At 24.6% G+C, this 17,922-nt stretch overlaps 1 protein-coding gene across 1 annotated transcript in view; it reads right to left on the reverse strand.

Annotated features, from left to right (window-relative positions):
- Positions 1-4,051: 4,051 nt before the first annotated feature.
- Positions 4,052-17,922, reverse strand: part of LOC100211022 (protein tweety homolog 2) — a 50,043-nt gene continuing 36,172 nt past the window's right edge. The window contains exons 5-15 of the mRNA XM_065803160.1: positions 14,511-14,606; positions 11,776-11,848; positions 10,756-10,825; positions 10,580-10,638; positions 10,130-10,225; positions 7,279-7,371; positions 5,901-5,941; positions 5,497-5,601; positions 5,316-5,384; positions 5,095-5,215; positions 4,052-4,670 (exon numbers count right to left, since the gene is read on the reverse strand). Of these exons, the coding sequence (XP_065659232.1) occupies positions 4,578-4,670; positions 5,095-5,215; positions 5,316-5,384; positions 5,497-5,601; positions 5,901-5,941; positions 7,279-7,371; positions 10,130-10,225; positions 10,580-10,638; positions 10,756-10,825; positions 11,776-11,848; positions 14,511-14,606 (916 nt within the window). The 3' untranslated portion in view covers positions 4,052-4,577. The remainder of the gene's footprint in view (positions 4,671-5,094; positions 5,216-5,315; positions 5,385-5,496; positions 5,602-5,900; positions 5,942-7,278; positions 7,372-10,129; positions 10,226-10,579; positions 10,639-10,755; positions 10,826-11,775; positions 11,849-14,510; positions 14,607-17,922) is intronic.

Below are 17,922 nucleotides of genomic sequence, written 5' to 3' on the forward strand. Positions count from 1 at the left end.
ATTTTTTTGTACATCCCTGTTACAAGTTGTCTGTTGTCAGCTACATTTGCCATGAATATAGCGCAGTGGATAACACAATAGATAGAGTAAAAGATGTATGACTTCTGTGTAGGAACTTCTTTAACGTAATCAACACAAAAAAAACAGATTTTGTGTCAGAATCCAACAAGGCTCATCAAGCGGATGCTGGCGACATTAATGTAAGTTACAACTTACTCATAAAAATTAGTAGATTTAAGTTTAATAAAGTGTAAAACACTAAAAAAGCGTCACATCAAATCATCTCATATGGATAGAAATGAACTCAGCTTGAGAGAGAGGGAAAGTAATTTTTAAAAAGACAAAAGAAAAAAATGTTTGGTAGTAGACTAGAAGCGGATTAGAGCTACTAACTTTAAAGTTTAATGAAATAGCGGAGAAGCAGAAGCGGTTTCTGGTTCCCATATATGCGGAAGATAGCAGTTGTGTATTTAAATACTTGGAAGCGATACCCAGTTCTGCTATTTAATAGAATCTTAAATATTTTAAACTATTAATAGTAATTTATTAATAAAGCATATTATAGATTTTGTAAACTATTCAGTTTACAAAATTTATTATATGTTTTATTAATAAATTACTATTAATAGTAAAATATACAGTTAGTAATTTGCTTGTTAGTATAATGCATTTATAATAAATAAAATATACATTACACGTTTCATATACTATGTGATGCACTGCATTAAAATAGAACATATTTGCCAATTTAGTTATTACAGTGTTAATATTACTGTTGTTGTTGTTATTATTATTATTGATAATAATACAATAACTAAATTTAGAAACTAATAATAATAACACTCATAAAAATAAGAAATATGGTGACAGTATTTTTAAAAGTAACTTTGATTATACAAAATAAAATTATACGTCTTCAAGTACTTTCTTAACTTGTAAGTTAAGAAAGTACTTTAAGACGTAGTTTCACTTTATTTAAAGCGGACTACTTACTTCAGAATAGATTGTCCAATCTACTCCGGAGTAATTTTCGGCGGACAATTTTTTCCGTGACAGGAACTATAATAATTATTCAGATGATCCTCTACAAGAAGTTATAGATAAAATTGAAAAAAAAGTAATTTCTTTAGCAGCTACGTTTTTTAAAATAAGTGTGAGTACTTTGTCCAATAAAATAAACAAGAAGCATGAGAAAAAACAAGAAGGGCAAACCTCTCTGCCACATAAGAAAATATTATATTGGAAGCTATAGTTAAATGCGGTAACTGGTGATTTCCCTTATCCGTGCAAGAAACAATAATGTTCATTAAACATTATTTGGACCAACGAGGAATGCAATTTTGAAAGTTTAAAGAAAACCTTCCTTGAAAAAACTTTGTTCACTTGATGAACTTACTGTACTGGGTGTACTTTTGTTTACTCAATATGTTTTGAAGAGAAATCCTTCTATTTCATTACAATGTCTATGAGCAAACATAAAACGAGTCCAAGATGAACTGATCTTTAAAAGTATCAACGAGTATTTTAATAACTTTACAGTTACCATTGAGGGAATTCCAGCAGCCAATAGATACAATTATGATGTGACAAATGTGACTGACGACCCGGTAAAGCCAATTATTTATATAGGAAAGAAATAAAAACCCTGAGAGAATTTTCAACCATTCAAAACTTGCAGCATCTCTTATGGTATTTGGATCGGCTGATGTGATTCTATTATCATTATATAAAATTTATGTGTGAGCACTTATGGAATACTTTACGTGACATCTTTACGGCCCCAGTAGAAAACTTTGCTGCAAGATGTCATACTGTGCGAGAGAAATTCGTTTTTCGAGAACCAAACGTGGATGGATTTATACAGTCACATTTAATGATTGGTTCAAGAGAACATTTAACACATGCCAAAAAACAACCAGCCTTCAAAGTTCTAGTAGAGGACAATTGGAGTTTTCACATAAACATATCAGTCTTAAACATTTATTATGAAAATTACATTAAGTTTGTTTACCTTGCTCCTAACTCAAGTCACATTAGTCAACCTCTTGATATGGCATTCTTTGGTCCATTCAAAAATGCCTTGCCTAAGAGCTTATTAACTTAGAAGAGAACACATCCAAAGTGTGGATCTGTACCAAAAAAAAGTTTCCCAACACCTCTTAACTAATTTATTCGGCGGATTTGCAGCATCAGGACATTTCCCATTGGATAGGAACAGAATTTTAAATGAGTTTTAAATGTTTTTTTCAAGTAAAGAATAGAAAACTTACCACTATGTATGTGTTATTGATGAGATTTCACCGGATTCAAGTCTGCAAGTAGTAAAAAGCAATTTAAGTTTGTTGAAAATGACGTATCCGTTATTAATAAATCAGAAACAATTTAAAAGATTAAGTCCAACTGTCACTAAAAATGATTCTAACACATATGCTTACTGTTTTGATTGTAATATAGATATCAAATGGTTTAAAAAATGTGTTTCTTCTTGCTTAAACTATATTTTCTCAATAAATTTTATTATTATTACAACTTATGTGTTTGTGTTCAGAGTAGCCACTCAAAATCAGCCCAAATCTCTATAAAATCTACAATATAAATGATAATACAGAGTTTTTGGATACAAATAATGTGCAGAGGAGTGAGATTTTTTTTCACTCCTCTGTACATTATACGGCTTTTTTGGTACTTTGGTTTTTCTCAAAAATTCTTTGAAATATGTTAATGAAACTTTCACAATATTGTACGTCTAACGGCGCCCTATTATGTTGTTTTTTTTTAATTTATACGGCTATCTTTATAAATTCTTGCACTTTAAAATATTTTAAGTAACCTGCTTCAGTAATAAGTATCTATATTAAATGATACAGCAAAAAAAAAACTGTGTTTTTCTGTTTAACGTTGTGACTTATATGTAACTTTTTTATTTTAAAAACAACTGTACGCGATCCACTTTTAATAAAGTTTCAAATAAATAATAGAGAATGTCTCTGAAGACAAAGTAATATTCTACCGGAAAAACTTTTTGTTTAGTGAAAGTCATTGGGGTCTGCCTCTTAAAACATTTTTACCTGCAAAATGTTTTAGCTTCTTCCTTTCATGGCCTAAAGAAAGATTTTTAAAAATTGTAGAACTTTGCAGACATCTCTCAATAGAGACGGAAGTCGTTTCCAAAATATCTTTTGACGGGTGCTGTCGTTAATAGATATTTAGGAGATAAAGATTTAAAGATTGTTTAGTAGTTTGTCCTTCCTAACTGACGTTGTCCGTTAAACTAAATGCAGAATCTTTGCCTCATGCCTCAGAAGAAATAAAAAATTGTTTTTATTTAAGCAATTTAACTGAATAAAGACTTAATTTCAAAAACCACCATCACAAACAATTTTCACATCTTTACATTTATCTCATTTAACAACGAATTGAAGCAAATATTTCATGTTTAAACTTGTTTTGGAAGAAATATAAAAATTACAAATTCCTTTATAAGATGACGTTACTAACTCATATCAACACAATTTCGATAAAGATTTGAAATAAAGTCTTTAATTACACACATTTATTAAAAATGACATCAAAATTGCGTTCAGTAAGAGTTCGTCATTTTTTAAATAAAGTTTAATTTTATCAGTTGTTCTAAAAGTATTTAATAAATTATAAGATATAAATCCAGAATAAAAGTTAAAAATTATAAAATTTTCATTCAGAAGAGAAGTTGAAAATTGTAAGATTTACAGTTAGAACAGAGTTAAAAATTATAAACTTTATTTCCATAATTTAAAGAGAAAAAATCTTTTTGACAAAAATTTTGAAAAACTTAAGGCGATCAATTTTGGTCAAATTTTTATCCACGTAAAGCTGAGCAATTACTCAGCGTTTTTTGAGTAAATTGCTTAGCTTTACGTGAATAAAAATTTGAGCCAGTTGGCTAAAATTTTATTCACGTTAACCTGAACAATTACTCCAAAGACGCTTAGTAAAAGCAATTGCTTTTTTTCTATTCACCCGGCCTAGTAACTCATCACCTCGAACTTGTTAAAAATAAATAACAACAATATAAAACTTAATTATCATTATATAACAAAAACATATAAAAACTGTTCATGAAAAACAAATAACTACAAAAATATTCAATATTGATTATGAAACACAACTTTACAAAATATATTTATTTAGTGTACGAACTATTTGATATAGAAACGACTTCCATATTTAACAAATAAAAAAAGATAATAATAATCCGATTAAACTTTCAACAAAAATTAAGGCAACTATAAATAAATTTATTAATAAAGTTAGCAAAAATATTTCAATTTATCGTTTTATCAATATTTACAATAAAAATAGAGATTTTAATAATTTTCAATTTATAAATGTAAAATATAGATTTTGAAAAAAGATCCGCATCTCTAAAATCTACTTAGTTTTTAAAAACACTGCAGCAGTAGAAAGGACACCTTTATCGGTTTCGTATCTCTGAAAAAATACTTAATTTTAATAGAAAAGTTGGTAAAAAATACTATTGATTTGTTGTTTGATTTAATTGATTTATTGGAATGTACTGAGAGTGATCAATTAATTATTCAGAATGGATTCATATGTGATGCAGAATACTTGTTTAAAACATCTTCTTCTTCTAATGATAAGAATTCGCTGGACCCATGAATTGCAGAATACTGTATAAATAAATAAATAAAACAACTATCTTTAACAAATTTAAAAGTACCACATGCAAAAAGGCTATGAGCACAGCACATACATGTACATAGACATACACATACATACAGCACAGCATATACATGTACATAGACATACACATACATACAGCAAAACACATACATGTACATAGACATACACATACATACAGCACAGCATATACATGTACATAGACATACGCACACATACAGCACAGCACATACATGTACATAGACATACAAATACATATAGCACAGCACATACATGTATATAAACATACACACACATACAGCACAGCACATACATGTACATATATATACATATACATATAGCGCATACATGTACATAGACATACAGCGCATAGATGTTAAAAATTCTAAAGTAGCACTTATGCAGCAAACTCACAGAAGGAGGACGATCTCTCGATGATATCAAAGGTATGTGCTCAAATTCCTCCCTGTCTTCAATACTTTTATACGATACATCAATAGACGAATCGCCTTGGAAACTACCAGAAGTAAACGAACTATTTGTGAAAGAATATTTTTATAAAATATATCTATAACTTTCATTTTTTTAAAAACATATTGGAATATATTTGATAAAAAAGCATCATAAGAATTTACCCTCCAGGGGGTCCTTCATAACTCTTAGTGACCAAGTGAACACCAAATTTTTCTCTCTTCAATATCGGTCTAAAAAAAGCTAACAATGATCTTATCTGACATACAAATATTTTTAATATCATAAAAACAGAAAAAAAAAAAAAACAGTAATTAAAAAACTTAATTAGCAAAAATAAAATACCTGAGAGGAACCATTGCTTTCCATATTGGGGTGATACAAAATAGCATAATCATGAGAAAAAAAGATATAATTAAGGCGGATAACATCAAAAGTCCAAGTCCACTTCTGACCATTAAAAAAATATATGTATAAGACAAAATCTGATAAAAACAAAATAATACAAACATATATTTACAAATATATTATAAATATATATTTTTTAGTTTGACGACGCTGTTTCTATATTTGTGCGATTTGGACAGGTTTTTATAAATTTATAAAATTCTTATTGGTCAACATTATGGAAGAGTTTTTCACAATCAATTGTCTTATATAAAAACAAAAATAAAAAACAAAATTTAGTAAAAAAGTAGTAAAAATAACAAACTATAATAAAGAAATAAAACATAAAAAAATTTTCTTACAAAACTGTGGTGCATATCGAATTGAGTCCATTATTAAATTGCTAAAGTCAACATAAAGATAAATTGCTAATTTTAATCCATACATTTTTTCCACAAATAAAAATATAAAAAGCATTTTAATCCCTATTTCTTTACACATAAATTGTACCCAAACCTTCAGTTAACATATAAACTGAGGCCCTATTCCAGTATGATTGTCATCAGTAATGCTTCATTAGATTATTTAATTGCTTTAATTTAAAACCATCAATATATATATATATATATATATATATATATATATATATATATATATATATATATATATATATATATATATATATATATATATATATATATATATATATATATATACATATATATATATATATACATATATATATATATATATATATATATATATATATATATATATATATATATATATATATATATATATATATATATATACATATATATATATATACATATATATATATATATATATATATATATATATATATATATATATATATATATATATATATATATATATATATATATATATATATATATATATGTATATATATATATAAGGTGTTCCGAATAAAATATCCAAAAAATTACCTCAAGAAGCATAAAGACATTTTTTTGTCATTTTGGGGTCCTTTTTTTTTCCAAACATGTGGTTCGAGGGCAAAGAAAGAGTGATTTAAGAGCGTTGATATTGATAAGGTATATAAATATATATCTATTTAAAGAAAAAACATTAAGGTAATACTTTTTTTAAATATATTTCTGTGGGGTAGCGTGATTTTTATTTATTTCTATGGGGAAGTTCTAATTTCTATAGAATATGCTCAAAAATGAGAAATGTTATTATGGCCCAAAAACCTGCAACTCTAAAAGTATAAATTTTGCATGTGTCACCTTAAAGTAGGAGTAAGAGTTGGCAATTTATTGCTATATATATATATATATATATATATATATATATATATATATATATATATATATATATATATATATATATATATATATATATATATGTATATATATATAATATATACACATATACTTTTATATATATTATATATATATATATATATATATATATATATATATATATATATATATATATATATATATACATATATATATACATACACATATATATATATATATATATATATATATATATATATATATATATATATATATATATATATATATATATATATATATATATATATATATATATATATATATATATATATATATATATATATATATATAATGCAGAGTAATTGTCATTTTTAGTACACCTTTTTAGTACTATGGAAATGTAGTCTAAAATTGTACAACATAAACGCTGGAAAAAAAAAGAAAACAAAATTACCTGGTGAATGTATCGACAATCTAACATGTCCAGTAGTTGCTGCAACTCATCTTGGCTGCTTGATATTGATGTTTTAATGTAGTCAATATGAGTCTATGTATGAAATATATGTTATTTATCAATGAGTCTAAAATAATTAAACATTTTAATAAAATTGTTTGAAACATTAAATTACATTTAAATCACTACTATTTTTGTTGAAGTAAAAATGTAAGATTTAAATGTTTTGTATTGATATGCTCTCAACTTGTTTCTCTGCATATAGTCTAAAGTATATAATGATTTAATAGCTTGTTATAATAGCCTTAGAATATATTAAAATAAAACTAACAACAACAACATCAAAATTTTTAATAAAGATGTAAAAATAAACATTGCTTAAAATACTAAAATTTTGATAGAATCAACAGTAAGTAAAAGTGCTTTTCTTTTTCCACTAGCTCATTCTAAATTATTAGATTAATTATTAGACTTCAGCATAAATGATTAGATTAATTATAAGACTTCAGCATAAATTTAATAATGTATTATACAGAACTTTCTGCTATAAATGATTTAAAAAGTTTATCCAAAAATTGTTGTTATTTTTTGAGAAAGTTTAGCAAGCAAACTATATATGCTATTTGCAAAGTAATTTAAAGTTAGAGTTTTAAATTACTTTGCATATGGCATATATAGTTTAGCAAAGTTTGTGATTCAAAATTTAATGTTGAGAGACTTTAATAAGAGCTTTATTTGACAGTACAATGTTTTTAAATGTTTATTTTTATATTTAGTACATATACATAATCATATTACATATCTATAACATTAACACATAGTATGATAAGAAATAAATGGTAAAGAAATAATATAGCTCTTCAAATGTTGTTAATTTATAATTTTCTATTAAATTGTATTTGACATTAATTGCATTTTACAACTTTGATGACAAATGCTAGTTATGCATGTTTTAATCCTATTGTGTCCTATCCTTGAACATATAACTATCCTAGCCTGTTGTATCCTATCCTAGCCTTTTGTGTCCTATCCTAGCCTGTTGTGTAGATGAATTAACTATATAAGTAACTTAGGCAGCTTTCCAGACAAAGTAGAGAAGAAAAAAATAATAATGAAATTAGCCCTAAAAGCTTTTTAGAACTATGTTATATACTAAGTCAAAAAATTGGTTCTTTTAATTCACTTTTTGACTAGATTTTTTCACTAAAAGAAATTTTTTAACCAAATTTGAAAATTTAATCAAGAAGTTTAAACTTTTCTAAGATTTTATGTAATTATATGATGATTTAAAGTTTATAAAATAATATAATTTGTTAGATAACAAAGAGTGTGTGTGTGTGTGTGTGTGTGTATTTCTATTTGGAAAAAAAAAAAATTCGAAAATAACACACCTGTTGAATCATAAAAGACAATTGAATTCTTAAAGCATACGGTACTTAAGACTATGCTAGTGAACCAAACATAAGCTTAAATCCATTTTGAGAATTTTAATCAGAATGTTTATTATTATTTATTAATGTAAAATACCAATAATAATGTAACTCTATTAATAATCTATAATATATATTTGTAAAAGTTATAAAAAGTTTTGTACAAAACAAAGATAATTAAAGCAAACCACGTGCATCCCAATACTGCAAAAACACACCAACACCACAAGCAGAGGTTACTAAAGGCTTTTTAAACTTTGTTTTAAAATAAGCTACACCTAAACTAATCACCATATTTCAAATTTCATCAAAACAAATTCAGAACTTTTACATAAATAATTTAAACTCTCCAAATAAATTTAAATAAATCTTTAAGTTTCTTAATGAACTTTGATCTACTTTGTTATTAAGGGTTAGTATAAAGTTAGATTTGTCTAATGAACTAATTAAAAATGCCCCATACCAACTTAAAACTCTAGGACACTTCTCTAAAACCTTTGATTTTTTTCTAAACCCCAGTGGTATATTTTATGTTGCTTTATTTTTAATATTAAATGTTAATATTTATTTTTAATATTAAATATTAATTGTTTTTTAAGTGTGTTATTATTTTTAAGTGTGTTATTATTTTTAAAAGAGTGCTTATTGATATACTTTAATGTTATAACCATTTAAATATAAAAATATATTTATTATAAAATATATATATAAATATATATATTTAAATAGTAAAACTGTTTGGAGATTTTCTGATTTTTAGGCACTTTATATACAAAAATTAGAAGTTAAAAAACTTGAAATCTTTTTAATGCTTAAAAAACTTTTAAAGTATCTTAAAGATTTACTTTTAAAGCTTTATAACTTACAATTTTAAAGTATCTTAAAGATTTACTGTTTTTCAAACTTTCATGAATTTAAAATTATTTTCTATATCAAAATCATATGTAGGCAGAAATACTCTTCCACAATAAATAGCAACAACAACAACAAAAACTATTTTGTAAAAAAGTCGCATAATTACATCAATTGTTATTAAATTTAGTTTTCGATTGCTTAAAAATATTTTTTTAAATGCTATTTTATTTCATGCTCCTGTTGTAACAACCTGAGAAAACCATATTTCTAATTTTTCATAACGTAATTTTAGACACAAGTTTATCCTAAATACATGAAAATGAGCTTGCATCATATTTCATATTTTTTCAAATGTCTTTGCAGTCTAGCATCTAAGTTAAAAGTTTAATATAGAAACTGAAGTCATCATCTCGGCTCTAGTAAAAGAGTACAGAACTTTGGGCCATGCAAAAAACGTTGTATGTCCGCATGGATGTTGCACATGGATGTATTAAAAAATAATAGATAAATAATAGTACAAAAAAATCAACTATTACAAGAGCCTTAATATCTTTAGGGTATCCTACCTTGACATCATCAACAGATTTGACAATAGGATCATTTTCAACATTCTCAACCAATTGGTTGGCGATTTTTAAAAAGTCAAACACATCATTATATACCTAATGAATACAAACAACTATATACCATTCAACATAAAAGAACAAAAAAAGTAATAAATAAGTATGAATAATATTAAAAAGTATAAGAAAAATAAGTTTAAATAAGAAAAAAAAGTATAAAATAATAACTATTAGCAATAGCTTCAAAATATAAAATTTAATTTCAAAACATTAGAAATTTCGAGTTGCAAATTAATATACTAAAAACTATTTTCAAATTATAATTTAATATTAATAATAATAATAAAATTATAAAATTAATAAAAACAAGCATTAATTCATTTGTTATTTTTGTTTTGCATTCCATAAGGAACAATTTAATATATTTAATAGTAATTGAAAATCCAGAAAAACCTGGTAAAATACTGCAGCAGTAGAAGAATTCTTGCACTCATAATAATATTCAACAATAGCTAAAAATTTTCAAAATAGCATATTTGTTAGAAATAACTTTACCATAAAGTCACAAATAACAACTAACATTCCAACATTTAAAAAGTCTGCAAATTAAATAAGTTTCAAATAAAAACCTGTTGCAGGTTGCTTGCGAACATACTGAAGTAAAGATTCTTTAGGATTTACACACATGTCTGATGCTCCCTAAGCAAAATTATTACCAACATAAACAAATACAAACACAAATAAAAAATTAATGCAATACAAAATATATACTTATATAAATATACTTTTGTAGAATTATTCTTTTCTTGGTAGAAAAATTTTCTATTGTTGCGTAACTTAACTTTGTTGCGGATTGCAGTTTTTTATTAGTGCTCTACCAAAATAATTCCTGTTGCTGGTAAATATATTGGCTCTGTCTGCCATTATATTTTATCAAACCCTTTCTCTATTTTAAACTTTTGCATGAGGTCACCTCTTGCTTTTTTTTAAAACTAGTGACATTAAACTAAAATAGCTTCATCATTTTTTATAATTAAGATGTTTTATCATAATTAAGATGTTTTATCATAATTAAGAAGTTTATCACACTTTTTTTTACTATTTTTTACCTCTTTTTTAAACTTTTTTGAGTTCTTTAAATTCCTACTTTACATATGGATTACATACAGATATGGAAAATTCTATTGAGGTCTAATATAGGAAGTGAATAAGCATTTCCAAAGAACACAACCTAGATATTAAAATGTATGTTTTAGCATACCAAGCATTCGGTTTGCTTTAAAGCAGCATTTTTTATTTAAATTAAATTATTTGAAATTTTGATGCCATGATTGCTGTCACAATAAGTTGCACACAACTTATAGGATTTGTTGTTTATATTTATAAAAATATGCAAAACATCTGCATTGATTTTTATTAGTAACCATCTTCAATATTTTTTTCAATATCTAACTGCAATTTGATTGGATAGCACATTATTTTTATCAATTCTAGCTCAAGTAATTTTGTGTTTTTTTTTTAAAAAGTGTAATCAAAAAACTGTCTGTGATTTCTGACACAGCTTATCTTTGGAATTTTTATTTTGTTTCATAATTTAAACAGTCATCAAAAATCAAATAAAAATAAAAAAATTTATAAAAAGTACTCACGACAGTGAGACTCGTCTCTACGGCAACACTTGCAGACATTATTGATAGTGATATCAATGCCATGACTGTTAGTCTAAAAAAATAATTTTGTTTAAAACTTCTTAAATAAAATAGTATCATCAACACCAGCTATGAAAAATAAGATTAAAAATTGAGGAGGATTATGAAATGCCTGAGTGAAATAAAATTTTGTTCCATTAGAAAGTGGAACAAACTTTCATAACCCACCCACCATATCAGAGTTTCTTCATACTTTTAAAAAAATTGTCATTTACATGATACAAACTACCTTACAAAATTTCAGCACTGATTTCAAATGAATTTTTGAGACATTGTTATTTTAAAATTATTCGGAAGCTGTATGTTTTTGAGTTGAATTTTCTGAAATTTTTTTGTAAAAAAAAAAAAGAGTATTTTGTAAAAAAAATCATAGGAAGGAGTTCATGACTCTTTTTTAATTGATTGGCATCAGTTTTCATTAAAACTTAAACAAAAGAAAACTTATTTCACCATTCTTAAGAAGCCTTTATTCTGATAAACAAATTTTTGCTTCTTTTTAAATGACATATTATGTGAGGTGATCTTTTTCTAAAACAGAAAAAACAATCAATATTAAAATGGGAAGACTTAGTATTAGTCTGAAATTTTACCAGCTGTTTTTCATTCTTTATAGTTAATCATTAAAATAAAAAACAAGCTATATAAATATATATATAATAAACTAATATAATATTTCAAATTTATTCACGATTTTTATCAGTCCATATAATTAAGAAACTAATTTGCTATGTACGCTAGAACTATGAGAAATTTTGTTAATTTTTTTCTTATGTTTATTTGTTTTGCACATCTTTTCACTTTTAAAAATGTTTTTTTATATTTGAGATTTTTTTCTCAATACTTATATAATAGGAAAATAAGAAAATAAATTGTTATTCATTTGTAAAATATATCATTTGATTAAATAAATTTTGTAATGACAGAATAAGTTAAATAAAAAAATAACATGGCTTCTTTAATAAATGTATTTACCCCTTTTGAAGCATCGTCAATAACAACAGCTCATTAGGAAATAAATTATCAGATTTAAATTCATAATTTAGATAATCCTACAAAAGTGCAGACTATTTTAATGGGGGTATGAAAACAACCAAATATTTTATATTTAAATATTAGTATTAATGACTTTTTGTTTTTTTACATGTAAAACTTATTAAAAAAAATTTTTTTAACAAATAAATCCTTACTGTTTTTATAAGTTTACTGTTTTTATCAATCCTGTGGATTGATAAAAACAGTAAACTTTAACTAAAACATTTGAAAAACAAATTTAAAAATTATCCATTTTTCTTGCGCAAACTATAAAGTATTTCCTTAATATACTGACTGAAAAAAGTTGCGAAAAAATTGTATATTAAAAAATATTTTTATTTTCGTTATATTCTTATCTACTTTTTTCCTCGACTTGTATCAATTTTAATAGAGGAAAATAACAAACGCCCTAAAAATAAGAAAACAAAAACAAAATAAATATTTAGGTATATAATTTTTTAACAACAATTTCTTTTTTTAATATTTTTCAGCTTATTTTATTTAGATTTTCTATTTTGTCTTCGATTTTTTACTTATTGCTGTTTAATTTTCTTTAGTTTCTTATAGCTTTACTTTGCTGCAAATTTTTAAAATGCTTACTATATAAAAAAGCGGTCAAGCTGACTAAAAAAATTACTTTAAGCATAAACAAACAAGGTGTGCCACCACACGCGCTTCCAGGGAAGGTTTGATATATATATATATATATATATATATATATATATATATATATATATATATATAACACGCTACAAGAAGAAGATAATCACTACTATTAGCAATACAATTTCAAAATATAAAAATATCACATGGCAGTCAAATGACCTAAAAAGAGCCATGACAAATAATATAACAATATACAGCAACAAAATGCACAAATTGTTTAAAAAAGTAATTTAAATTTAGTTTTTTCTAATAATCTGAAAATAATTTTAAAAAATTTTCTTTAAAGAAATCACTCTCTATGCACTTTCTTTAAAATAAAAACTGAAATTACAAAATAAATGAAAGAAATATGAAAAAACAATATAGAAATTAAAAATTCAAAAAAGCAATGGTTAAGAATGAAATAACAATATAAAAAACTAAACAGTTTGCTAAAAAACTTAATAACAAATTATACCAATTGGGCCGCAAAATTGTACGTAAAGGCCACATGCAGCCCGTGGGCTGCAAGTTTGACAGTCATGGACTAAAGTAAGTTATTTACCTAGAGGAAAACGCAAAAATGAAACATTTTTATTAGCTAATTCTACATGATTTGTACTATGAATGGCTGAATACAAAAATGGTATTTCTAAAGTTTAAAAGTTTCATTTATTGTATTTTATTCTAAAGTTTAAAAGTTTCATGAATTGTATAAAGTTAAGTGAAAAAATGTATCAAAGAATTTCTAGCTTTATATATCGGGGTATATAGTCTGATGATGAGACAGTTGCAAAATATCAAAAATAAATAATTAAACTTTACTTGTATTTAAATCTCCATAAGCAGAAGTAATGAAATAAATCAGGGCTACCAATTTTTAAGAAAAATTTTATATCAAACTTGATATAAATTTTTATTTCAGACATAATATGTACGTAACAAATAAACATCTAGACAATACATACATAACAAATGAACATTTAGATAATACGTACATAACAAATGAACATCTACTTTGAGTGTAAGAGGAATAGAATATAACAAGTATGACAAGTAAATGCCAGGAGTAAATACCAATTGTAATCCACCATCTAAATGAAACAAAAAAAATCTTAAAAATTGAATATTATTTACAAAAAATAAAAATTACATTTTTTTTATTTCAGAAACTTCAATGTGTGTGTGTGTGTTACTTTATTAGCGATTTTGTTGTGAAAGCGAAGATTGTTTTTCTAAACACCATTTATTAAAATTATATCGCTGTATATACCATTTATGTTAAGGTAATGTAACTCTTAAAAAATAAACTTTGTAACATTTATTTTTTGTGATTTTATCTTTTTATATTAGCAAAATGTTTTTAAAAGAATCAAAAAATATTAGACAAAATACAAATTGACTTTTATTGATTGTTTTTATAATAATTTTTTTTCAAGATAAATAAAGTTTATGTAAGATTAAATTTTTAATAAAAATTACATGAAGTTTAGTAAATTATATAAATATAGATTATTTTTTTATAATTTAAATCCTCATATTTTGGAGATAAAAGAGAAGTAAAAATTTTCTATTAAAAAAGAAAGAGAAGAATTTGATTAAATATGATTTTTATTTGACTTGATTTTGTTGTAACTTATTTTAATTAATTTAATTTATTTCTATTATACGTTATTATAAATATATTATTGTTAAATATATTACTATTATCTTTAATTTAGTTATTAAGATATTATTTTTACTTTTATTTATTTTTGTTTTATGTTGTTTCTATTTTTGTTTATAATATATTTATAATATGAGATATAATTTTTATACAATTTTTATTTAATTTTTAAATTTAGTTATATATTCTTATTTTTGGTTAGTGATATATTACTTATTATTCTATTGCTTTATTTTTATAAATATTACTTGATATTAATTTGTTCATTAATACGGCCTAATTTACTGCAAATATTTTTATTATTACTATTAAAATTGTTGCTATTATAATTACTATTTAAAATATTTTATCGTTATTATTTTTCATTGTTATTTTCATTATCATTTTCCTTTCTTTTCTTTTAAAACTTAACAACTTCAAGCTTTCTTCTAAATTTTGCAAATTTTCTTCTTTTATCTTTCTCATTAGTTTTACTATGACCTCTAATTTTAAGGGAGTATGCACTGCATGTACAAAATAAGTTAGTGTAAGCTGCCGTGCAACTCAATGTGATGTATGTTTGTGTTGGACTCATTAAAAATGTAGCAGGCTTTATGATCATGGGTACAATTTAACACATTCAAAACGCTTAACATGGCTGTGGGTAAGTTGTACCAAAGGTGTTTTTCCATTGACTGATGTATCTGATAATGAATTTAAACTACTGAATTTAAACTAATGAATTTAAACTTAAAATAAAATTATTATAACTGATGACTTGCCTTTATCAACTAAACTCTTTCCAGCATTGGGATTGAATAAAATCTATACTCAATTTAATAAATTTATAACATCACATGCTTTAGTCTCTAATGAGGAAAATTGTTCATCTTTTAATGAAGATTGTCAATATTATGACATTAATAAATTTTGTTTTTGTAACTTTGACATCACAAACTCTATGTCCTTTTTCCATTTAAACATATCCTCTTTACAAAAGCACTTTGAAGATCTGAACATATTGTTATCATTAATTAGTTTTGAATTTAGCATAATTGGAATTACAGAAACAAGATTAAAAAAAGAACCTCCTTCCACACATCCAATTATTATTCAAAATAATAATTTTGAGCACACACCAACTGAATCTTCTTGTGGTGGAGCCTTGTTATATTTATCAAAAAAATTGATTTATAAAAGAAGAGATGAATTGATCATATACACACCAAATTATTTAGAACCTACTTTTGTTGAAATAATTTTTCCCAAAAAATCAAATATTATTGTTGGTTGCATATATAGACACCCTAGCATGGATGTAAAGGATTTCAATAATGAAATGTCTGTCCTTCTCCAAAAATATCTTCTGAAAATAAATTTGTCTTTCTAATTGGTGATTTTAATATGGATCTGATACAGTTAAACTATGACTTTGCAAGAGTTGAGTTTTTAAACTTACTTCTTATAATATTTGCCCATTTATTACGCTACTAACAATAGTAACTGACCATTCTGGGACAATCATTGACAATATTTTTTCAAATGTAACCACTAACCAAATCATTTCAGGAAATCTAACAACTTCTATTTCTGAAAACCTACCTCAATTTCATGTTTGTCCTAATTTCAACAAATTATTTATACCACACAATCATAATTTATACCGCAGGAACTTTAAAAATTATAATAAAGAATTATTTAAATCTGAATCATTAAAAGTTGATTGGAATGACATTACCAATAAAAACGATGTTAACTCTAGTTTTGAAGCATTTATTTCTCAAACAACGTTGTTGTTAGATTGTCATGTACCATTCAAAAAAAATTAGTATTAAGAACTACAAGCCTCAATTCAAGCCATGGATTACTAAAGGAATTATAAAATCAATTCAAATTCGAAATCATATTCAAGGGAAAATGTTAAGGATAAAAGATCCAACAAATATAGTTAAACTAAAAACTATTTTTAAACGCTATAAATATGCTATAAATATGCTATAAATATACTATAATTAATCTAATAAAACTGAGTAAAAAAATACATTTCAAAAAATTCTTTTCAGAAAATATAAAAAACCTTTGTGAGACCTGGAAAGGTATAAAAAGTCTAATAAATGTCAAAAATATCAATAATGTACCTTCAAATTGCTTACAAATGAACAAAACATACATAACTGAGCCAACTTGAATCTGCGAAGAATTCAACAACTTTTTCACAAATGTAGCTCATAAACTTAATTCTAAAAATCACTCATCTTACATTAGCTATAAAAAGTCTTAAACATCAAAATCTTCATAGTTTACTGATATCTCCAACAAACCATTCTGAAATCTCATTACTTATATCTAAATTAAAACCTAGAAAATCAATAGGTCCTAACAGCATTCACACAAACATTCTTATTGATTTTAATTCTGAATTTTTTCATATTCTCTCTAAGCTATTTAATATCTCCTTTTGAAACGGAATTTATCCTGACATTTTGAAATTATCTTGTGTCATTCCATATATAAAAATGGCTCAAAGCTCTCATGTACTAACTATAGACCAATTTCAATTCTTTCTAACATTAGCAAGCTCCTTGAAAAACTAATGTACTCTAGATTATACTTATTTTTGAATTCCTTTAACTGTTTAAATGAATTTCAGTTTGGATTTTGATCAAAACATTCTACTTGCAATGCTTTAATAAGTAAAACCGCAAAAATAAAAGGCACAGGATACTGGTCATTTTGTAGATGGTGTTTTAATCAACTTACAAAAA

The sequence above is a fragment of the Hydra vulgaris genome, chromosome 08 (genome assembly GCF_038396675.1).
Source record: "Hydra vulgaris chromosome 08, alternate assembly HydraT2T_AEP".
NCBI classification, from domain to species: domain Eukaryota; kingdom Metazoa; phylum Cnidaria; class Hydrozoa; order Anthoathecata; family Hydridae; genus Hydra; species Hydra vulgaris.